The 24,004-nt window shown below is 50.2% G+C and overlaps 1 protein-coding gene across 3 annotated transcripts in view; it reads left to right on the forward strand.

The window, feature by feature from the left end:
- The first annotated feature begins 3,027 nt into the window (after window positions 1–3,027).
- The window catches only part of LOC147111358 (laminin subunit beta-2-like), a 201,977-nt gene continuing 181,000 nt past the window's right edge, over window positions 3,028–24,004 (forward strand). Inside the window, exon 1 of one of the 3 annotated variants that reach the window (XM_086002168.1) lies at window positions 3,028–3,381. In XM_086002168.1, the coding sequence (XP_085858294.1) occupies window positions 3,354–3,381 (28 nt within the window). In that variant the 5' untranslated portion in view covers window positions 3,028–3,353. The remainder of the gene's footprint in view (window positions 3,382–24,004) is intronic. The other 2 variants (XM_086002166.1, XM_086002167.1) reach the window with 2 other exon arrangements.

A 24,004-nucleotide genomic window follows, 5' to 3' on the forward strand; every position in this document is an offset into this window, starting at 1 on the left:
ATGAAGGGAATGCAATGGATGTTGTCTACATGGATTTTAGGAAGGCGTTTGACAAAGTATCACATAGAAGGCTGGTTAACAAATTGAGGCTCATGGAATAGGTGGGTCAGTGGCAGCTTGGATAAGGAATTGGTTTAAGGACAGAAAACAGCAAGTTGTGGTAAATGGCTGTTTTTCAGACTGGAGGATGGTAGACAGTGGTGTTCCCCAAGAGTCAGTGCTGGGCCACTGCTTTTTTTGATATACAGTATATAAATGACCTGGATATTGGAATAGAGAGTAGAATTTCTAAATTTGCTGATGACACCAAACTTGGGGGTGTGGCAAACAGTGAGGATGATACCAATCGACGGCAACAGGACATAGAAAGACCAGCAGAATATACCCAGTGATGGTGATGGAGCAGTCTGGGACATTGGCCGAAAGGTATGAGTCAACCACATTGCTGTGGGTCTGGAGTCACATGTAGGCCAGACCGGGTAAGGACGGCAGATTTCCTTTCCTAAAGGACATTAGTAAACCAGGTGGGTTTTTATGGCAATCTGATAGTTTCATGGTTGCCATTACTGATACTAGCTTTTTAATTCCAGATTTATTTAATTAACTGAATTTAAATTCTGCAGCCGTTGTGGTGGGATATGCACTCACATCTGATGGATCATTAGTTCAGGCCTCTGGATTATTAGCCCAGTGACATTACCACAACACTACCGTTCCCTACCGTTAATGTGCATTGGTCCCTGAAGGTGGCGGGACATATTGAGAGAGTGGTTTGCAAAGCGTATGGGATCTTGGGCTTCATAAATAGAGGTATTGAGTACAAAAGTAGAGAAGTTATGCTGAACCTTTATAAAGCGCTGGTTAGGCCACAACTGGAGTATTGTGTCCAGTTCTGGTCACCACACTTTAGGAAGGATGTGAAGGCCCTTGAGAGGGTGCAGAGGAGATTTACCAGAATGGTTCCGGGGATGGGGGATCTTAGCTACGAGGACAGGTTGGAGAAGCTGGATTTGTTTTCATTAGAGCAAAGGAGGTTGAGGGGTGATTTGATAGAGGTGTACAAGATTATGATGGGTTTGGATAGGCTAGACGGGGAAAGGCTGTTCCCAGTCTCACTCTGACTCCACTCCCAGAGTTATTCTGTCTCCACTCCCAGAGTCACTCTGTCTCCACTCCCAGAGTCACTCTGTCTCCACTCCCAGTCTCAGTCTGACTCCACTCCCAGAGTCATTCTGACTCCACTCCCGGAGTCACTCTGACTCCACTCCTAGTCTCACTCTGAATCCACTCCCAGTCTCATTCTGACTCCACTCCCAGTCTCACTCTGACTCCACTCCCAGTCTCACTCTGACTCCACTCCCAGAGTCACTCCGACTCCACTCCCAGACTCACTCTGACTCCACTCCCAGTCTCACTCTGACTCCACTCCCAGTCTCACTCTGACTCCACTCCCGGAGTCACTCTGACTCCACTCCCAGTCTCACTCTGACTCCACTCCCAGTCTCACTCTGACTCCACTCCCAGTCTCACTCTGACTCCACTCCCAGTCTCACTCTGACTCCACTCCCAGAGTCACTCTGACTCCACTCCCAGTCTCACTCTGACTCCACTTCCAGAGTCACTCTGACTCAACTCCCAGTCTCACTCTGACTCCACTCCCGGATGTCACTCTGACTCCACTCCCAGTCTCGCTCTGACTCCACTCCCGGAGTCACTCTGACTCCACTCCCAGTCTCACTCTGTCTCCACTCCCAGTCTCACTCTGACTCCACTCCCAGTCTCACTCTGACTCCACTCCCAGAGTCACTCTGGCTCCACTCCCAGTCTCACTCTGACTCCACTCCCAGTCTCACTCTGACTCCACTCCCAGTCTCACTCTGACTCCACTCCCGGAGTCACTCTGACTCCACTCCCAGTCTCACTCTGACTCCACTCCCAGTCTCACTCTGACTCCACTCCCAGTCTCACTCTGACTCCACTCCCAGTCTCACTCTGACTCCACTCCCAGTCTCACTCTGACTCCACTCCCAGAGTCACTCTGGCTCCACTCCCGGAGTCACTCTGACTCCACTCCCAGTCTCACTCTGACTCCACTCCCGGTCTCACTCTGACTCCACTCCCAGTCTCACTCTGACTCCACTCCCAGTCTCACTCTGACTCCACTCCCAGTCTCACTCTGACTCCACTCCCAGAGTAACTCTGTCTCCACTCCCAGTCTCACTCTGACTCCACTCCCGGAGTCACTCTGACTCCACTCCCAGTCTCACTCAGACTCCACTCCCAGAGTCACTCTGACTCCACTCTCAGTCTCACTCTGACTCCACTCCCAGTCTCACTCTGGCTTCACTCCCAGTCTTACTCTGACTCCACTCGCAGTCTCACTCGGACTCCACTCCCGGAGTCACTCTGACTCCACTCCCGGAGTCACTCTGACCCCACTCCCAGTCTCACTCTGACTCCACTCCCAGAGTCACTCTGTCTCCACTCCCAGTCTCAGTCTGTCTCCACTCCCAGTCTCACTCTGACTCCACTCCCAGTCTCACTCTGACTCCACTCCCAGTCTCACTCTGACTCCACTCCCAGTCTCACTCTGACTCCACTCCCAGTCTCACTCTGACTCCACTCCCAATCTCACTCTGACTTCACTCCCAGTCTCACTCTGTCTCCACTCCCGGAGTCACTCTGTCTCCACTCCCAGTCTCACTCTGACTCCACTCCCAGTCTCACTCTGACTCCACTCCCGGAGTCACTCTGTCTCCACTCCCAGTCTCACTCTGACTCCACTCCCAGTCTCACTCTGACTCCACTCCCGGAGTCACTCTGACTCCACTCCCAGTCTCACTCTGACTCCTCTCCCAGTCTCACTCTGGCTCCACCCCGGAGTCACTCTGGCTCCACTCCCAGTCTCACTCTGGCTGCACTCCCAGTCACTCTGACTCCACTCCCAGAGTCACTCTGAGTCCACTCCCAGTCTGTCTCTCACTCCGATCCCAGCTCTGATCCACTGCGGTTCTTTGCCTCTCTCCCTGGGCGAACAGGCAGCTTTAAATACCTCGGGCGCTGGCCGTGGAGCGAGTGCTGGGCTGGGAGTGTCTGAGGACAGAGACACTCAGCAAAGTTGGTGACTAGTTTCTGAGTTGTCAGTCGGTGCCCGGAGGCGGGAGGCTGCGGTCTGGAGCTTACATTAAACGATCTGACAGGTGCTTTTGGAGCAGCCTTTCATCCTGTGGGACCCGCCTGCTTCCGATCTCAGCTTTTCCCAGAAAGTTTGCCAACTGAAGGAGCTGTGGTGCGTATCCCGGAACCCGGAGTTCCCGAATCTCCTCAACTTCTCACACCGAGCGGCCGGTGCCATGAACTTTCTGCTCCTTGTATGCTGCGGTGAGTAAAGATTTCATTGCAAATACGTAAAAAAGTTTCCATTGCAAAATCTAGAAGCTAGATTTCCACTTTAAACTGGTGGGTGTTTTTTTTTTGGTTGGGTAAGTTTGAAGAGAATTTGAATTTAGTAAATCTGGTCATTTATGGGCCGGCAGCAGATTAAAATGAGTTGTTAAAAATCTGCCCGATTGTCCAACTGCTCCACCACCTCCCCCAGGGACTGGAAGCTGCCCTGTGACTCCACACCGCCAGCCTGACTCGCTGCCTTGCTGGTGATGCACACATTGCAAGAATAAGTACATACGAAAAAACATTTTTAGATTACAACTTCCTAAAATAGGAATGAGTGGGATGCTGCAGCAGATTCCCAAACTAACCAGCCGGTCTACCCCTGAACTTCCTCCTGCCCTGGCTCCAGGCTTTAACCGAACTAATCCCTGGAATTCCTGCCACAGTGATCCCTGATGACTGCTTCCAAAAGCTGCTGATTTTCCACTCTCTGATTCCTGATATATCCCTTGCTTCTGAGTTCCTGCAGATTCTGGATGAGTGCAGCTCCAACAACACTCAATAAGCTCGACACCATCCAGGACAAAGCAGCCTGCTTGACTGGCACCCCATCTACCACCTTAAACATTCACTCCCTCCTCCACCGGCGCACCGTGGCTGCAGTGTGTACCATCTACAAGAGGCACTGCAGCAACTCGCCAAGGCTTCTTCGGCAGCACCTCCCAAACCCGTGACCTCTTCCACCTAGAAGGACTCTATTCCATTCTCCCAGTTTCTCCGTCTCCGCCGTATCTGCTCTGACGATGCCACCTTCCATACCAGTGCTTCCGACATGTCTTCCTTTTTCCTCAACCGAGGATACCCCTCTACTGTGGTTGACACGGCCCTTGACCGTGTCCGTTCTATCTCCCGCACTTCTGCTCTCACCCCTGCCCCTCCCTCCCTCCCTCCCTCCCGGAACCACGATAGGGTTCCCCTTGTCCTCACCTTTCACCCCACCAGCCTCCACATTCAACAGATCTTCCTCTGCCATTTCTGCCACCTCCAAAGTGATCCCACCACCAAACGCATCTTCCCCTCCCCTCCCCTTTCAGCATTCCGTAGGGACCGCTCCCTCTGAGACACCCTGGTCCACTCCTCTATCACCCCCAGCACCCCTTCCCCCGGCACCTTCCCGTGCAAGCGCAGGAGATGTAACACCTGCTCTTATACCTCCCCCCTTCCCACTGTCCAGGGCCCCAAACACCCCTTCCAGGTGAAACAGCGATTTACTTGTACTTCTTGCAATCTAGTATACTGTATTCGCTGCTCACGATGTGGTCTCCTCTACATTGGGGAGACCAATTGCAGATTGGGTGACCGCTTTGCGGAACACCTCTGTTCAGTCCGTAAGGATGACCCCGAGCTTCTGGTCGCCTGTCATTTTAATTCACCGCCCCATTCCCACTCAGACCTCACCGTCCGCGGCCTCTTGCATTGTTCCATGGAAGCTCAGCGTAAGCTCGAGGAACAGCACCTCATCTTCCGATTAGGCACTTTACAGCCTTCCGGACTCAATATCGAGTTCAACAATTTCAGATCATAACCTCGGCCCCTATTATATTTTTACTTATTTTTTATCCACACCTTTGTTTTGGCCCTTTTCAGCCCCCGCCCTTTTTTTTCTCTCCCACATGGCAGCTGTCTCCCAGTCTGCCAGCGCATTTCACACCTAATCTAGAGCCGTCTTTTGTCTCCACCAGTCCTATCACCATCTCGTCACGTTTTGAATACCTCTTAATGTCTCTTCACTTCTCTTTTGTTCTCTCCCAGCCCCCATACTGGCCTTTCAACCTATTTCATTTCCTGTGCTTCTTTAGTCTTGACAAAGGGTTTGACCCGAAACGTTGACTCTATTTTCTCTCCACGGATGTTGCCTGGCCTGCTGAGTTTTTCCAGCATTTTCTGTTGTTATTTCGGATTAAAGCATCTGCAGTATTTTGCTACCACCTAGAAGGACAAGGGCAGCAGGCGCATGGGAACACCATCACCTCCAAGTTCCCCTCCAAGTCACACACCATCCTGACTTGGAAATATATTGGCCGTTCCTTCATTGTCGCTAGGTCAAAATCCTGGAACTCCCTCCCTAACAGCACTGTGGGAGTACCTTCACCACCTGCTCCACAGTTACAGCCCAGGGCTTCTGTGGCAAAGCTGAGAGAGTGGGCAATTTTCCACATTGTCGGGTAGATGCCAGTGCTGTAGCTGGACTGGAACAGCTTGGCTAGAGGTGCAGCTAGTTCGTGAGCACAAGTCTTCAGCACTACAGCTGGGATGTTGTTGGGACTCATAGCCTTTGCTGTGTCCGGTGTACTCCACCGTTTCTTGATATCACGTGGAGTGAATTGAATTGGATGAAGACTGGCATCTGTGATGATGGGGACCGCAAGAGGAGGTCAAGATGGATCATCCACTCAATTCAATTCAATTCAATTCAATTCAATTCATCAAATCGCTTTATTGGCATGACAAGTTACATCTTATGTTGCCAAAGCATCGGAAAACATTCATGTTTGTTCACAAAAATACAGATCTATCCATACAGTGTATAAACAGATATATCCCTGAGTGTATAAATATACTTTCATATAATTTATATATACTCTTATCTTATCTTTAGTGGTTGTCCCTCTGTTTATGGCAAGCTGTAACATAGTGTGCCGCCAGTGTTATGCAACTTCTCTCTTCCCCTAGTAGGTATGGGAGTTTTTGGTCGTCATTCAATTTTCTGAATTCCGGGCATATTTTTGTAAATTTTGGGTAGAAATTCTCCCTTATGCCCTGATATTTTCTACAAGCTGTGAGGAAGTGCATCTCTGTCTCCACCATTCCCTGACTGCAGTGAGAGCATATCCTGTCCTCCCTTGGTAGCCGGGTCTGCCTGTGTCTACCTTTTTCGATCGCCAGGCTATGTTCACTAAGTCTGTACATTGTCAGGACTTTTCTCAGTTTGCTGTCCTTTACCATGGTCAGGTAATCAGCTATGTTGTATTGTCTGTTTAGGGCCAAGTAGCAATTGAGTTTGCTTCTGACTGAAGGTGGTTGTGAATACTTCAGCCTTCCTTGTCTTCTGCACCCACATGCTGGTGAGGATGAGCCCAAGTACGCTATTCCCTCGGGTTGGTTTTCTCACCACCTGCCGCAGGCCCAGTTTGGCAGCAATGTCCTTCAGGGCTCGGTCAGTGGTGGTGCTACTGAGGCCACTCTTGCTGATGGACATTGAAGTCCGCCACCCAGAGTACATTCTGTGCCCTTGCTACCCTCAGTGCTCCTTCCAAATAGCGTTTAACATGGAGGAGTACTGAGGGAGGGCGGTAGGTGGTAATCTGCAGGAGGTTTCCTTGCCCATGTTTAACCTGATTCCATGAGACTTCACGGGGTCCGGAATCAATGTTGAGGACTCCCAGGGCCACTCCCCGACTGTATACCACTGTGCCACCACCTCTGGTGGGTCTGTCCTGCTGGCGGGACAGGACATAGCCAGGGATAGTCATAGAGTCATAGAGTAATACAGCACGGATAGAGGCCCTTCGGCCCATCGTGTCCGCGCCGGCCATCAAGCCCTGTCTAATCTAATCCCATATTCCAGCATTTGGCCCGTAGCCTTGTATGCTATGGCATTTCAAGTGCACATCCAAATGCTTCTTAAATGTTGTGAGGGTTTCTGCCTCCACAACCCTTTCAGGCAGTGAGTTCCAGACTCCAACCACCCTCTGGGTGAAAAAGTTCTTTCTCAAATCCCCTCTAAACCTCCCGCCCTTTACCTTGAATCTATGCCCCCTAGTTATTGACCCCTCTACTAAGGGAAAAAGCTCCTCAGCATCCATCCTATCTATGCCCCTCATAATTTTGTACACCTCAATCATGTCCCCCCTCAGCCTCCTCTGCTCCAAGGAAAACAAACCCAATCTGCCCAGTCTCTCTTCATAGCTGAAGCGCTCCAGCCCTGGTAACATCCTGGTGAACCTCCTCTGCACCCTCTCTAACGCGATCACATCCTTCCTGTAGTGTGGCGACCAGAACTGCACACAGTATTCCAGCTGTGGCCTAACCAGTGTTTTATACAGCTCCATCATAACCTCCTTGCTCTTATATTCAATGCCTCGGCTAATGAAGGCAAGTATCCCATATGCCTTTTTTACCACCTTATCCACCTGTTCCGCCGCCTTCAGGGATCTGTGTACTTGCACACCCAGATCCCTCTGACCCTCCGTCTTGCCTAGGGTCTTTCCATTCATTGTGTATTCCTTTGCCTTGTTAGTCCCCCCAAAGTGCATCACCTCGCACTTTTCCGGGTTAAATTCCATTTGCCACTGTTCCGCCCATCTGACCAACCCATCTATATCATCCTGCAGACTGAGGCTACCCTCCTCGCTATTTACCACCCTACCAATTTTTGTATCATCCGCGAACTTACTGATCATACCCTTTACATTCATATCCAAGTCATTAATGTAGACCACAAACAGCAAGGGACCCAGCACCGATCCCTGTGGTACCCCACTGGCCACAGGCTTCCAGTCACAAAAACAACCTTCGACCATCACCCTCTGCCTTCTGCCACTAAGCCAGTTTTGTATCCAATGTGCCAAGGCACCCTGGATTCCATGGGCTCTTACCTTCTTGACCAGTCTCCTGTGCGGGACTTTATCGAAGGCCTTACTGAAATCCATGTATACCACATCCACTGCGTTACCCTCATCCACACACCTAGTCACCCCCTCAAAAAATTCAATCAAATTAGTCAGACATGATCTTCCCTTGACAAAGCCATGTTGACTATCCCTGATTAATCCTTGCCTCTCCAAGTGGAGACAAATTTTGTCCCTCAGGATTTTTTCCAATAATTTTCCTACCACTGATGTTAGGCTCACTGGCCTGTAGTTCCCCGGTTTTTCCCTACTACCCTTCTTGAATAATGGTACTACATTAGCGGTTCTCCAGTCCTCTGGCACATCCAATGTGGCCAGAGAGGTCCTGAATATATGTGTTAGAGCCCCCGCAATCTCCTCCTTTGCCTCACACAGCAGCCTGGGATACATTTCATCCGGGCCTGGGGATTTATCCATTTTTAGGCCAGCTAAAACCGCCAATACCTCCTCCCTCTCGATGTTAATATGTTCGAGCATATCACAGTCTCCCCGCCCTATTTCTATGTCTACATCGTCCTTCTCCATAGTGAAAACAGATGCAAAAAATTCATTTAGAACCCCTCCTACATCTTCCGGCTCCACACACAGATTGCCACTTTTGTCCCTAATGGGCCCTATTTTTTCCCTAGTTATCCTCTTACCCTTAATATACTTATAAAACATCTTCGGATTTTCCTTTATTTTGCTCGCCAGTGTTATTCATGGCCCCTCCTTGATCTCCTAATTTCTTTTTTAAGTATCCCCCTGCACTTTTTGTACTCCTCTAGGGCTTCCTCCGTCTTTAGCCTTTTGTATCTACCAAAAGCCCTCCTTTTTTTCCTAATCCATTCTCGTATATCCCCTGACATCCAAGGTTCCCTGTGGTTTTTGGAACCACCCTTGACCTTTACGGGAACATGTTGCCATTGTATGATCTCAATCTCCCTTCTGAAAGCCTCCCATTGCTCCGATGCGGATTTTCCTACAAGTAGCTGATCCCAGTCCATTTTGGCCAGATCCTGCCTTATCCTATTAAAATCGGCCTTCCCCCAATTTAGAACCTTTATTTCCGGCCCATCCCTGTCCTTTTCCATGACCACCTTAAATCTTACCATATTATGGTCACTATCACCAAAGTGCTCACCTACTAGCACTTTTTCCACTTGGCCGGCCACATTCCCTAGAATTAGGTTCAGTACCGCCCCCTCTCTTGTAGGACTTTCTACATGCTGGCTCAAAAAGCTCTCCTGGATGCACTTTAAGAATTCTACACCCTCTGAGCCTTTCACACTCTGACTATCCCAGTTAATATTGGGGAAGTTGAAATCCCCCATTATTATTACCCTATTATTTGCACATTTCTCTGAGATTTGCCTACATATCTGTTCCTCTATCTCCCCCTGACTGTTTGGAGGCCAAAAGTACACTCCCAGCAAAGTGCTTGCCCCCTTTTTGTTTTTAAGCTCCACCCATATGGCCTCATTAGAGGACCCTGCTAATATATCATCCCTCCTTACTGCAGTAATTGACTCCTTAATTAATATTGCGACACCCCTCCTCTTATACCTCCCCCTCTGTCTCGCCTGAAGATTCTGTACCCCGGAATATTGAGCTGCCAGTCTTGCCCTTCCCTCAACCATGTCTCCGTGATAGCAACAATATCATACTCCCATGTGTTTATCAACACCTTCAGTTCATCCACCTTATTTGCAAGACTCCTTGCATTAAAATAGATGCCATCCAGCCTTGCCCTTATATATTTGCCCTGTCTACCAAGCTGACTTGTTTTTTTCTCTATAATTGGCAGCACATCCCCCCCTATTTCAGCTCCCCTCTGTATCCCATCCCCCTGCCAAGTTAGTTAGATGGTGAAACGTTAACTGTTTCTCTCTCCACCGATGCTGCCCTGGCCTGCTGAGTTTTTCCAGCGTTTTCTGTTGTTATTTCGGATTTCCAGCATCCGCAGTATTTTGCTATCGTATGGTGATGGAGGTGTCTGGGACGTTGGCTGAAAGGTATGATTCTGTGAGTATGACTATGTCAGGTTGCTGCTTGACTAGTCTGTGGGACAGCTCTCCCAACTTTGGCACAAGTCCCAGATGTTAGTGAGGAGGACTTTGCAGGGTCGACTGGGCTGGGAGTGCTGTTGTTGTGTCCAAATTCGATGCATAGGTTGATGCCGGATGGTCCGTCCTAGTAGTGTACTGGAGAGTACAGGTCTGTCACTGTATAACACTGGGGTACAGTACTGGTGGGTACAGGTCTGTCTCTGTATAACACTGGGGTACAGTACTGGTGGGTACAGGTCTGTCACTGTATAACACTGGGGTATAGTACTGGTGGGTACAGGTCTGTCACTGTATAACACTGGGGTACAGTACTGGTGGGTACGGGTCTGTCACTGTAACACTGGGGTACAGTACTGGTGGGTACAGGTCTGTCACTGTATAACACTGGGGTACAGTACTGGTGGGGACAGGTCTGTCTCTGTATAACACTGGGGTACAGTACTGGTGGGTACAGGTCTGTCACTGTATAACACTGGGGTATAGTACTGGTGGGTACAGGTCTGTCACTATAACACTGGGGTACAGTACTGGTGGGTACGGGTCTGTCACTGTAACACTGGGGTACAGTACTGGTGGGTACAGGTCTGTCACTATAACACTGGGGTACAGTACTGGTGGGTACAGCTCTGTCACTGTATAACACTGGGGTACAGTACTGGTGGGTACAGGTCTGTCACTGTATAACACTGGGGTACAGTAGTGGTGGGTACAGGTCTGTCACTGTATAACACTGGGGTACAGTACTGGTGGGTACAGGTCTGTCACTGTATAACGTGGGTACAGTACTGGTGGGTACAGGTCTGTCATTGTATAACACTGGGGTACAGTACTGGTGGGTACAGGTCTGTCACTGTATAACACGGGTACAGTACTGGTGGGTACAGGTCTGTCACTATAACACTGGGGTACAGTACTGGTGGGTACAGGTCTGTCATTGTATAACACTGGGGTACAGTACTGGTGGGTACAGGTCTGTCACTGTATAACACTGGGGTACAGTACTGGTGGGTACAGGTCTGTCACTGTATAACACTGGGGTACAGTACTGGTGGGTACAGGTCTGTCACTGTATAACACTGGGGTACAGTACTAGTGGGTACAGGTCTGTCACTGTATAACACTGGGGTACAGTACTGGTGGGTACAGGTCTGTCACTGTATAACACTGGGGTACAGTACTAGTGGGTACAGGTCTGTCACTGTATAACACGGGCACAGCACTGGTGGATACAGGTCTGTCACAACACTGGGGTACAGTACTGGTGGGTACAGATCTGACACTGTATAACACTGGGGTACAGTACTGGTGGGTAAGGTCTGACACTGTGTAACACGGGTACAGTGGTGGGTATAGGTCTGTCACTGTGTATCACAGGTACAGTCTGGTGGGTACAGATCTGTCGCTTTATAACACTGGGTACAGTACTGGTGGGTACAGGTCTGTCACTGTATAACACTGGGGTACAGTACTAGTGGGGACAGGTCTGTCGCTGTATAACACTGGGGTACAGTACTGGTGGGTACAGGTCTGTCCCTGTATATCACTGGGGTACAGTACTAGTGGGTGCAGGTCTGTCCCTGTATATCATTGGGGTACAGTACTGGTGGGTACAGGCCTGTCCCTTTATAATACTGGGGTACAGTACTGGTGGGTACAGGTCTGTCGCTGTATAACACTGGGGTACAGTACTGGTGGGTACAGGTCTGTCGTATAACACTGGGGTACAGTACTGGTGGGTACAGGTCTGTCGTTGTATAACACTGGGGTACAGTACTGGTGGGTACAGGTCTGTTACTGTATAACACTGGGGTACAGTACTGGTGGGTACAGGTCTGTCACTGGATAACACTGGGGTACAGTACTGGTGGGTACAGGTCTGTCACTGTATAACACTGGGGTACAGTACTGGTGGGTACAGGTATGTCGCAACACTGGGGTACAGTACTGGTGGGTACAGGTCTGTCACTGAATAACACTGGGGTAAAGTACTAGTGGATACAGGTCTGTCACTAACACTGGGATGCAGTACTGGTGGGTACAGGTCTGTCACTGTATAACACTGGGGTACAGTACTGGTGGGTACAGGTCTGACACTGTGTAAAACTGCGGTACAGTACTGGTGGGTAAGGTCCGACACTGTGTAACACAGGTACAGTACTGTTGGGTATAGGTCTGTCACTGTGTAACACGGGTACAGTACTGGTGGGTACAAATCTGTCATTGTATAACACTGGGGTAGAGTACTGGTGGGGACAGGTCTGTCACTGTATAACACTGGGGTACAGTGCTGGTGGGTACAGATCTGTCACAACACTGGGGTACTGTACTCATGGGTACAGGTCTGTCACTGTCTAACACTGGGGTACAGTACTGGTGGGGACAGGTTTGTCACTGTATAACACTGGGGTACAGTACTGGTGGGGACAGGTCTGTTGCTGTATAACACTGGGGTACAGTACTGGTGGGTACAGGTCTGTCTCTATAGCACTGGGGTACAGTACTGGTGGGTACAGGTCTGTCACTGTATAACACTGGGGTACAGTACTGGTGGGTACAGGTTTGTCACTGTATAACGGGTACAGTACTGGTGGGTACAGGTCTGTCACTGTATAACGGGTACAGTACTGGTGGGTACAGGTCTGTCACTGTATAACACAGGGGTGCAGTACTGCTGGGTACAGGTCTGTCACTGTATAACACTGGGTACAGTACTGGTGGGTACAGGCCTGTCACTGTATAACACAGGTACAGTACTGGTGGGGACAGGTCTGTCACTGTAAACCTCTGGGGTACAGTACTGGTGGGTACAAGTCTGTCACTGTATAACACTGGGGTACAGTACTGGTGGGTACAGTTCTGTCACTGTATAACACTGGGATACAGTACTGGTGGGTACAGGTCTGTCGTTGTATAACACTGGGGTACAGTACTGGTAGGTACAGGTCTGTCACTGTATAACACTGGGATACAGTACTGGTGGGTACAGGTCTGTCGCTGTATAACACTGGGGTACAGTACTGGTGGGTACAGGTCTGTCACTGTATAACACTGCGGTACAGTACTGGTAGGTACAGGTCTGTCACTGTATAACACTGGGGTACAGTACTAGTGGGTACAGGTCTGTCACTGTATAACACGGGTACAGTACTGGTGGGTACAGGTCTGTCACTGTATAACACTGGGGTACAGTACCGGTGGGTACGGGTCTGTCACTGTATAACACTGGGGTACAGTACTAGTGGGTACAGGTCTGTCACTGTATAACACTGGGGTACAGTACTGGTGGGTACAGGTCTGTCACTGTATAACACTGGGGTACAGTACTAGTGGGTACAGGTCTGTCACTGTATAACACGGGTACAGTACTGGTGGGTACAGGTCTGTCACTGTATAACACTGGGGTACAGTACTGGTGGGTACAGGTCTGTCGTTGTATAACACTGGGGTACAGTACTGGTAGGTACAGGTCTGTCACTGTATAACACTGGGATACAGTACTGGTGGGTACAGGTCTGTCGCTGTATAACACTGGGGTACAGTACTGGTGGGTACAGGTCTGTCACTGTATAACACTGCGGTACAGTACTGGTAGGTACAGGTCTGTCACTGTATAACACTGGGGTACAGTACTAGTGGGTACAGGTCTGTCACTGTATAACACGGGTACAGTACTGGTGGGTACAGGTCTGTCACTGTATAACACTGGGGTACAGTACCGGTGGGTACGGGTCTGTCACTGTATAACACTGGGGTACAGTACTAGTGGGTACAGGTCTGTCACTGTATAACACTGGGGTACAGTACTGGTGGGTACAGGTCTGTCACTGTATAACACGGGTACAGTACTAGTGGGTACAGGTCTGTCACTGTATAACACTGGGGTACAGTACTGGTGGGTACAGGTCTGTCACTATAACACTGGGTACAGTACTGGTGGGTACAGGTCTGTCACTGTATAACACTGGGGTACAGTACCGGTGGGTACGGGTCTGTCACTGTATAACACTGGGGTACAGTACTGGTGGGTACAGGTCTGTCACTGTATAACACTGGGGTACAGTACTGGTGGGTACAGGTCTGTCACTGTATAACACTGGGGTACAGTACTGGTGGGTACAGGTCTGTCACTAACACTGGGGTACAGTACTGGTGGGTACAGGTCTGTCACTGTATAACACTGGGGTACAGTACTGGTGGGTACAGGTCTGTCACTGTATAACACTGGGGTACAGTACTGGTGGGATGGGTCTGATTATAGTTATGTGGTAAACCCATTTATGAAGATTGGGAATACAGATTTGCTGCCCTAACTCACCGGGAAACAGTCCCCATTTGATGCACTTTTCTTCGTATATGAAGTGCCGAGGAGTCGGTGATGAATGTTCATGGGTAACACTAACCATGCCGCGGAATGTGGTTTATTTTGGAGAAGTGCTTATTAGGCCATCAGGGCATTCCTGTACTGAGCGTGTGTGATCCAGCATTCCAGCTGTGCTGTTTTTAAATCTTTACGGACAGCTGGCAGGCACAATAGCATTCATTAAAGCCCTTGCTCCGAGGGGCATTGACAGGGGTTGTGGGGGGAGGAGGTGGTGTACACTGATCCTGTGTTAATGGGGCTGGTTACTACAGACAGTGAGCAACAAGCCAACTCTGCTCCGAGTGAACATCCTGTTGGAAGCTTTCACGGCACAACAGGAGTGAGTGAAAATAGATTTCAAAACATGTTCGCCGCTCCATCCATGTGTCCAATTTATTGTCTCCTTCTGTCTTCTGTTTATTACTGCTTCTGGGAATCTTTGTTTACGCTGGAGTGAGTGAGTGATGGAGTGAGTGTGTGAAAGTGAGTCTGTCACTTTTTAAAAAATCCTTTTCGTGGTGTGAACGTCGCTGGCAATGCCTGTATTTATTGCCCATTCCTAATTGCCCTTGAGAAGGTGGTGGTGAGCCGCCGCCTTGAACCGCTGCAGTCCGTGTGGTGAAGGTGCTCCCACAGTGCTGTTAGGGAGGGAGTTCCAGGATTTTGACCCAGCGACGATGAAGGATCGGTGATATATTTCCAAGTCAGGATGGTTTGTGACTTGGAGGGGAACTTGGAGGTGGTGGTGTTCCCATGCGCCTGCTGCCCTTGCCCTTCTAGGTGGAAGAGGTGGCGGGTTTGGGAGGTGCTGGCGAAGATATTTTGATGCAGCTATGATTATTCTCCTGGGGTTCGCATTGTCCGGGAGATTAATCTTTAATTGGTGGAGATTGCAGGACAATCGGAGAGGGTTAGTGATCCTAAAACTGAGGCTGCGAAGCTGTCACTAAGCTCTGGGTGTAGTGCAACACTGGCAGTGTGGTATCTTCATACTCTCGCCACTTGAGTGGTGAGGGACACCCAGCGAAGCAATTTGACGGGTAACCATTTTCCAACCGATGCTCTGGGCTTGGTTCTTATTTAAAACTTTTCCACATTTCTAACATAAATGACTGAACAGAAAAAAACTATCTCCTCTTCCAAAAAAATGTGTTTATACATTTAAACTGTGATATTAAATAAACAATTACTCACTGCCTCTAAACAAATGCAACTGTCTGATGTGGGAGAGCTGAGGGAACTCCAAGAAATCTCTGTCTGCTCCCCCCGAGATCACTGTCACCCTCTCCCAGGGAACCCTGTCTCTCTCTCTCTCTCCCAGGGAACCCTGTCTCTCTCTCTCTCTCCCAGGGAACCCTGTCTCTCTCTCTCTCTCCCAGGGAACCCTGTCTCTCTCTCTCTCTCTCTCTCTCTCCCAGGGAACCCTGTCTCTCTCTCTCTCTCCCAGGGAACCCTGTCTCTCTCTCTCTCTCTCTCTCTCTCCCAGGGAACCCTCTCTCTCTCTCTCTCTCTCTCTCTCCCAGGGAATCCTGTTTCTCTCTCTCTCTCTCCCAGGGAACGCTGTCTCTCTCTCTCTCTCTCTCTCCCAGGGAACGCTGTCTCTCTCTCTCTCTCTCCCAGGGAACGCTGTCTCTCTCTCTCTCTCTCTCTCTCCCAGGGAACGCTGTCTCTCTCTCTCTCTCTCTCTCCCAGGGAACCCTGTCTCTCTCCCTCTCTCCCAGGGAACCCTGTTTCTCTCTCTCTCCAATTCCAATTCCAATTCAAATGCTTTATTGGCATGAAAGTTTACAGAGAACCATATTGCCAAAGCTTACATAGCAAAAAGGTACAGTTTTCCAACATTCTGTAGGTGTCAATCGATTTGACATTTGTTGTGGGTACTTCTCCAATTCCAATTCCAATTCCAATTAAAATGCTTTATTGGCATGAAAGTTTACAGAGAACCATATTGCCAAAGCTTACATAGCAAAAAGGTACAGTTTTCCAACATTCTGTAGGTGTCAATCGATTTGACATTTGTTGGGTACATACAATATTACTTTTAAACAATATTAATTTTAAACAGTCTTTGTACTTCATTTGGTACGTTCAATATTAATTTTAAACAGTCTTAATTTTAAACAGTCCTCAGGTTGTGACATGTTGTTACATATTTGGCCCCAAGGTATGGTCTGTCTCCTTCTCCTAGGACTAATCTCAATTTTGACAGATCATCCAATTCCTTGAAATCTGGGGTTGTTTGGCTTAGCTTGTTGAATAATATGTTTCTTGATGTGTTGAATTTTTCGCATTTTAGGAGGAAATGCATTTCTGTTTCAACCTCGCCAGCCAGACATTGATCGCATATTCTATTCTCTCTAGGCTGCCAGGATTTCTTGTATCTGCCTTTTTCAATTTCCAGTTGGTGGTCGCTTAGTCTGTACCTTAGTCTGTACTTCTCTCTCTCTCTCTCTCTCCCAGGGAACGCTGTCTCTCTCTCTCTCTCTCCCCCAGGGAACCCTGTCTGTCTCTCTCTCTCTCTCTCTCTCTCTCTCTCCCAGGGAACCCTCTCTCTCTCTCTCTCTCTCCCCCCGAGTTCCCTGTCTCTCTCTCTCTCTCTCGCTCCCGAGATCCCTGTCTCTTTTTCTCTCCCTGCGACCCCTGTCTCTCTCTCTCCCGACATCCCCGTCTCTCTCTCCCGAGATCCCTGTCTCTCTCTCTCTCAACCCGAGATCCCTGTCTCTCTCTCTCCGAGATCCCGTGTCTCTCTCTCTCTCTCTCTCTCTCCAAGATCCCTGTCTCTCTCTCCCCGAGATCCCTGTCTCTCTCTCTCTCTCCCCCCGAGATCCCTGTCTCAGGGGAATTTATAATGGGGAACAAAGAAATGGCAGACCAATTAAATACATACTTTGGTTCTGTCTTCACAAAGGAGGACACAAATAACCTCCCAGAGATGTCGGGGAACATAGGGTCTGATGAAAAGGAGGAACTGAAAGAAATCAGTATTTGTAGGGAAATGGTGTCAGGGAAATTGATGGGATTGAAGGCCGATAAATCCCCAGGGCCTGATGGTCTACATCCTAGGGTACTTAAGGAAGTGGCCCTAGAAATAGTAGATGCATTGCTGGTCATCTTCCAAAATTCGATAGACTCTGGAACAGTACCCATGGATTGGAGGGTAGCTAATGTTACCCCACTATTCAAAAAAGGTGGTAGAGAAAAAGCGGGGAATTACAGACCGGTAAGCCTGACATCGGTAGTGGGGAAAATGCTAGAGTCCATCATAAAAGATGTAATAGCAGAGCACTTGGAAAACAGTGACCGGATCGGACAAAGTCAACATGGATTGACAAAAGGTAAATCGTGCTTGACTAATCTACTGGAATTTTTTGAGGATGTAACTGGTAAAATAAATAAGGGAGAACCAGTGGATGTGGTGTATTTGGACTTTCAGAAGGCTTTCGATAAGGTCCCGCATAAGAGATTAGCGTGTAAAGTTAAGGCACATGGGATTGGGGGCAAGGTACTGACTTGGATAGAGGACTCGTTGGCAGATAGAAAGCAAAGAGTTGGAATAAACGGGTCTTTTTCCGAGTGGCAGGCAGTGACAAGTGGGGTACCGCAGGGATCGGTCCTTGGACCCCAGCTATTCACAATATATATTAATGATCTAGACAAGGGAACTAGATGTAATATCTCCAAATTTGCAGACGACACTAAGCTGGGTGGGCGTGTGTGCTGTGAGGAGGATGCCGAGAAACTCCAGGATTATTTGGACCGGTTGGGTGATTGGGCAAAAGCATGGCAGATGCAATATAACGTAGATAAATGTGAGGTATTCCACTTTGGTGGCAAAAACAGGAAGGCAGATTATTATCTGAATGGCAATAGATTGGGAGAAGGGGAAGTGCAACGAGACCTGGGTGTCCTTGTGCACCAGTCGCTGAAGGTAAGCATGCAGGCGCAGCAGGCGGTTAAGAAGGCAAATGGTATGTTGGCCTTCGTAGCGAGAGGGTTTGAGTACAGGAACAAGGATGTCTTGCTACAGTTGTACAGGGCCTTGGTGAGACCACATCTTGAGTATTGTGTGCAGTTTTGGTCGCCTTATCTGAGGAAGGATGTTCTTGCCATGGAAGGAGTTCAGCGAAGATTCACCAGACTAATACCTGGGATGGCAGGAATGACGTATGAGGAGAGATTGGGTCGATTGGGCTTGTACTCGCTGGAGTTTAGAAGAATGAGAGGGGATCTCATTGAAACTTATAAAATTCTGGCAGGACTGGACAGACTAGATGCAGGAAGGATGTTCCCGATGGTCGGGGAGTCCAGAACCAGGGGTCACAGTTTAAGGATAAGAGGTAGGCCATTTAGGACAGAAGTGAGGAGGAATTTCTTCACCCAGAGAGTGGTGAACCTGTGGAATTCTCTACCACAGAAGGCAGTAGAGGCCAATACATTAAATATATTCAAGAAGGAGTTGGATATATTTCTTAAGGCTAAAGGGATCAAGGGGCTTGGGGAGAAAGCAGGGACCGGGTACTGAATTTGGATGATCAGCCATGATCGCATTGAATGGCGGAGCAGGCTCGAGGGGCGAAATGGCCTACTCCTGCTCCTATCTTCTATGTTTCTACGTTTTTATGTTCCTCTCTCTCCCTGAGATCCCGTCTCGTTCTCTCCCTCCCCAAGATCCCTGTCTCTCTCTCTCCGAGATCCCTGTCTCTCTCTCTCTCTCCGAGATCCCTGTCTCTCTCTCTCTCTCCGAGATCCCTGTCTCTCTCTCTCCCCGAGATCCGTCTCTCTCTCCCTCCCCCGAGATCCCTGCCTCTCTCCCTCCCCGAGATCCCTGCCCCTCTCCCTCCCCGAGATCCCTGCCTCTCTCTCCCCGAGATCCCTGCCTCTCTCTCTCTCCCCGAGAGCCCTGTCTCTCTCGCTCCCCGAGAGTCCTGTCTCTCTCTCCCCGAGATCCCTCTCTCTCCCCGAGAGCCCTGTCTCTCTCTCTCCCCGAGATCCCTGTTTCTCTCTCTCTCCCCGAGATCCCTGTTTCTCTCTCTCTCCCCGAGATCCCTGTCTCTCTCCCCGAGATCCGTCTCTCTCTCTCTCTCCCCCGAGATCCCTCTCTTTCTCTCTCTCTCTCCCCAAGATTCCTGTCTCTTTCTCCCTCCCGGGATCCATGTCTCTCTCTCTCCCAGAGATCCCTGTCTCTCTCCCCGAGATCCGTCTCTCTCTCTCTCTCCCCAAGATCCCTGTCTCTCTCTCCCCCCCCGAGATCTCTGTCTCTCTCCCCGAGATCCCTGTCTCTCTCCCCGAGATCCGTCTCTCTCTCTCTCTCTCTCTCTCTCTCTCTCTCTCCCCAAGATCCCTGTCAATTCAAATGCTTTATTGGCATGAAAGTTTACAGGGAAACATATTGCCAAAGCTTACATAACAAAAAGTACAGTTTTCCAACATTCTGTAGGTGTCAAACAATTTTGACCTTCGTTGGGTACATACAATATTAATTTAAACAGTCGTTGAACATCGTTGGGTACACTCATTATTAATTTTAAACAGTCCTCAGGTTGTGACATGTTGTTACATATTTGGCACCAAGGTATGGTCTGTCTCCTTCTCCCAGGACTAATCTTAATTTTGACAGGTCATCCAATTCTTTGAAATCTGGGGTTGTTTGGCTGAGCTTGTCAAATAATATGTTTCTTGTTTTGTTGAATTTTTCGCATTTTAGGAGGAAGTGCATCTCTGTCTCAACCTCGCCGGCCAGACATTGATCACATATTCTATTCTCTCTAGGCTGCCAGGATTTCTTGTATCTTCCTTTTTCAATTGCCAGTTGGTGGTCGCTTAGTCTGTACCTGGTGAGGGTCTGTCTCTGTTTTGTGTCTCTGATGGTCGAGAGATAGTCTGCCAGTTTATATTCTCTTTTTAGGGCCCGGTAACATTCTAATCTGCTTTGGCTTTTGGTTATTTTGTTCCAATGTTCCAGGTAGGTTTCTTTGCATTGTTTAATGATTTGGTTCACTCGGATTGGTGTTTGGACGGCAGTGTTGGTCTGGGACTGGTCAGGGTCCGGCTGAGTAGGAGTACTTAGTTTCAGTAGCAGCTGACTCGGGGGACTCTTTTCTGGGTTTAGCTCTTGGGTCTGGAAGGCTTTAAAATGAAGGGTGTCTGGGGAGCTAGATTTGAGGTGATTTAGGAAGTTTAGTGCTCGTTTTTGGATGTTTATTATCAGTGGGTATCTGCCTAGTTCGGCTCTGCATGCATTTGTTGGTGTTTTCCTTTGGGTGCAAAGAATGCTTCGGCAAAATTCTGCATGTAGGGCTTCTATTGTGTGTTTTTCCCATTTAGTGTAGCTATGGTGATTGAGCGGGCCCCATACTTCACTACCGTACAGCGCAATGGGCAGGATTATGCTGTCAAATATTTTGAGCCAGATTTTGATTGGGATTTGGATGTTGTAGAATTTTCTTTTTATTGCATATAGGGCTCTTCGGGCTTTTTCTTTTAGTGCATTCACTGCTATGCTGAAGCTCCCTGATGCTGTAATGGTTAGTCCAAGGTAAGTGTAGCTCATAGTGTGTCCTATGATGGTATCACTGAGAGTAAACTGGTATTTGTTTTCCTGACACCTGGGCCTTTTTTGAAAAATCATGATGTTGGTTTTCTTTAGATTTACTGTTAGGGCCCAATTTTGGCAGTATTTGTCGAGTAGGTCTAATTGTTGCTGTAATCCCTGTTCTGTGGGAGACAGCAGAACCAGGTCGTCCGCATAGAACAGGGATTTCACTTCTCCATCCAGGAGACAGAGACCCGGTGACTCGCTTTGCTCCAGCATGTCTGCTAATTCATTTATGTATATGTTGAACAGGGTCGGGCTCAAATTGCAGCCCTGCCGGACGCCTCTTCTCTGGGTGAAGAAACCGGTGCGTTTGTCTCCAATTTTGACACCGCATTTATTTTTCAGATACATCGATTTAATAAGGTCATAGACTTTGCCCCCTATTCCACACTGAAGAAGTTTATAATAGAGCCCTTCGTGCCAGATAGAGTCAAAGGCTTTCTTGAAGTCAATGAAACAAGCGAATATTTTCCCATTTTTTGTTTGGTGTATATGTTTTTCAATGAGAGTGTGAAGGGTATAGATATGATCGGTGGTGCGGTGTTTTGGAAGAAAGCCTATTTGATTTTTTCTAAGGATATTATGTGTGTTAAGAAAATCCAGTAATCTACGATTTAGAATACTGCAGAATAGCTTCTCTCTCCCCCCCGAGATCCCTGTCTCTCCCCCCGAGATCCCTGTCTCTCCCCCCCGAGATCCCTGTCTCTCCCCCCCGAGATCCCTGTCTCTCCCCCCCGAGATCCCTGTCTCTCCCCCCCGAGATCCCTGTCTCTCCCCCCCGAGATCCCTGTCTCTCTCTCTCTCCCCGAGATCCGTCTCTGTCTCTCTCTCTCTCCCCGAGATCCGTCTCTGTCTCTCTCTCTCCCCGAGATCCGTCTCTGTCTCTGTCTCTCTCCCCGAGATCCGTCTCTCTCTCTCTCTCTCCCCAAGAACCCTGTCTCTCTCTCTCTCTCCCAGAGATCCCTGTCTCTCTCTCTCTTTCTCTCTCTCTCTCTCTCTCTCTCCCTGAGATCCCTGTCTCTCTCTCCCCGAGATCCCTCTCTCTCTCTCTCTCTCTCTCTGTCCCCGAGATCCCTGTCTCTCTCTCCCCGCGATCCCTGTCTCTCTCTCCCCGCGATCCCTGTCTCTCTCTCCCCGCGATCCCTGTCTCTCTCTCCCCGCGATCCCTGTCTCTCTCTCCCCGCGATCCCTGTCTCTCTCTCCCCGCGATCCCTGTCTCTCTCTCCCCGCGATCCCTGTCTCTCTCTCCCCGCGATCCCTGTCTCTCTCTCCCCGCGATCCCTGTCTCTCTCTCCCCGCGATCCCTGTCTCTCTCTCCCCGCGATCCCTGTCTCTCTCTCCCCGCGATCCCTGTCTCTCTCTCCCCGCGATCCCTGTCTCTCTCTCCCCGCGATCCCTGTCTCTCTCTCCCCGCGATCCCTGTCTCTCTCTCCCCGCGATCCCTGTCTCTCTCTCCCCGCGATCCCTGTCTCTCGCTCCCCGCGATCCCTGTCTCTCGCTCCCCGCGATCCCTGTCTCTCGCTCCCCGCGATCCCTGTCTCTCTCGCCCCGCGATCCCTGTCTCTCTCGCCCCGCGATCCCTGTCTCTCTCGCCCCGCGATCCCTGTCTCTCTCGCCCCGCGATCCCTGTCTCTCTCGCCCCGCGATCCCTGTCTCTCTCGCCCCGCGATCCCTGTCTCTCTCGCCCCGCGATCCCTGTCTCTCTCGCCCCGCGATCCCTGTCTCTCTCTCCCCGCGATCCCTGTCTCTCTCTCCCCGCGATCCCTGTCTCTCTCTCCCCGCGATCCCTGTCTCTCTCTCCCCGCGATCCCTGTCTCTCTCTCCCCGCGATCCCTGTCTCTCTCCCCGCGATCCCTGTCTCTCTCTCCCCGCGATCCCTGTCTCTCTCTCCCCGCGATCCCTGTCTCTCTCTCCCCGCGATCCCTGTCTCTCTCTCCCCGCGATCCCTGTCTCTCTCTCCCCGCGATCCCTGTCTCTCTCTCCCCGCGATCCCTGTCTCTCTCTCCCCGCGATCCCTGTCTCTCTCTCCCCGCGATCCCTGTCTCTCTCTCCCCGCGATCCCTGTCTCTCTCTCCCCGCGATCCCTGTCTCTCTCTCCCCGCGATCCCTGTCTCTCTCTCCCCGCGATCCCTGTCTCTCTCTCCCCGCGATCCCTGTCTCTCTCTCCCCGCGATCCCTGTCTCTCTCTCCCCGCGATCCCTGTCTCTCTCTCCCCGCGATCCCTGTCTCTCTCTCCCCGCGATCCCTGTCTCTCTCTCCCCGCGATCCCTGTCTCTCTCTCCCCGCGATCCCTGTCTCTCTCTCCCCGCGATCCCTGTCTCTCTCTCCCCGCGATCCCTGTCTCTCTCTCCCCGCGATCCCTGTCTCTCTCTCCCCGCGATCCCTGTCTCTCTCTCCCCGCGATCCCTGTCTCTCTCTCCCCGCGATCACTGTCTCTCTCTCTCCGCGATCCCTGTCTCTCTCTCCCCGCGATCCCTGTCTCTCTCTCCCCGCGATCCCTCTCTCTCCCCGCGATCCCTGTCTCTCTCTCACCGCGATCCCTCTCTCTCCCCGCGATCCCTGTCTCTCTCTCCCCGCGATCCCTGTCTCTCTCTCCCCGCGATCCCTGTCTCTCTCTCCCCGCGATCCCTGTCTCTCCCCGCGATCCCTGTCTCTCTCTCCCCGCGATCCCTGTCTCTCTCTCCCCGCGATCCCTGTCTCTCTCTCCCCGCGATCCCTGTCTCTCTCTCCCCGCGATCCCTGTCTCTCTCTCCCCGCGATCCCTGTCTCTCTCTCCCCGCGATCCCTCTCTCTCTCCCCGCGATCCCTCTCTCTCTCCCCGCGAGCCCTCTCTCTCTCCCCGCGATCCCTCTCTCTCTCCCCGCGATCCCTCTCTCTCTCCCCGCGATCCCTCCTCTCTCCCCGCGATCCCTCTCTCTCT

Source organism: Somniosus microcephalus, chromosome 11 (assembly GCF_052327205.1).
Source record: "Somniosus microcephalus isolate GS21.2 chromosome 11, FLI_Smic_1.0, whole genome shotgun sequence".
NCBI classification, from domain to species: Eukaryota; Metazoa; Chordata; class Chondrichthyes; order Squaliformes; family Somniosidae; genus Somniosus; species Somniosus microcephalus.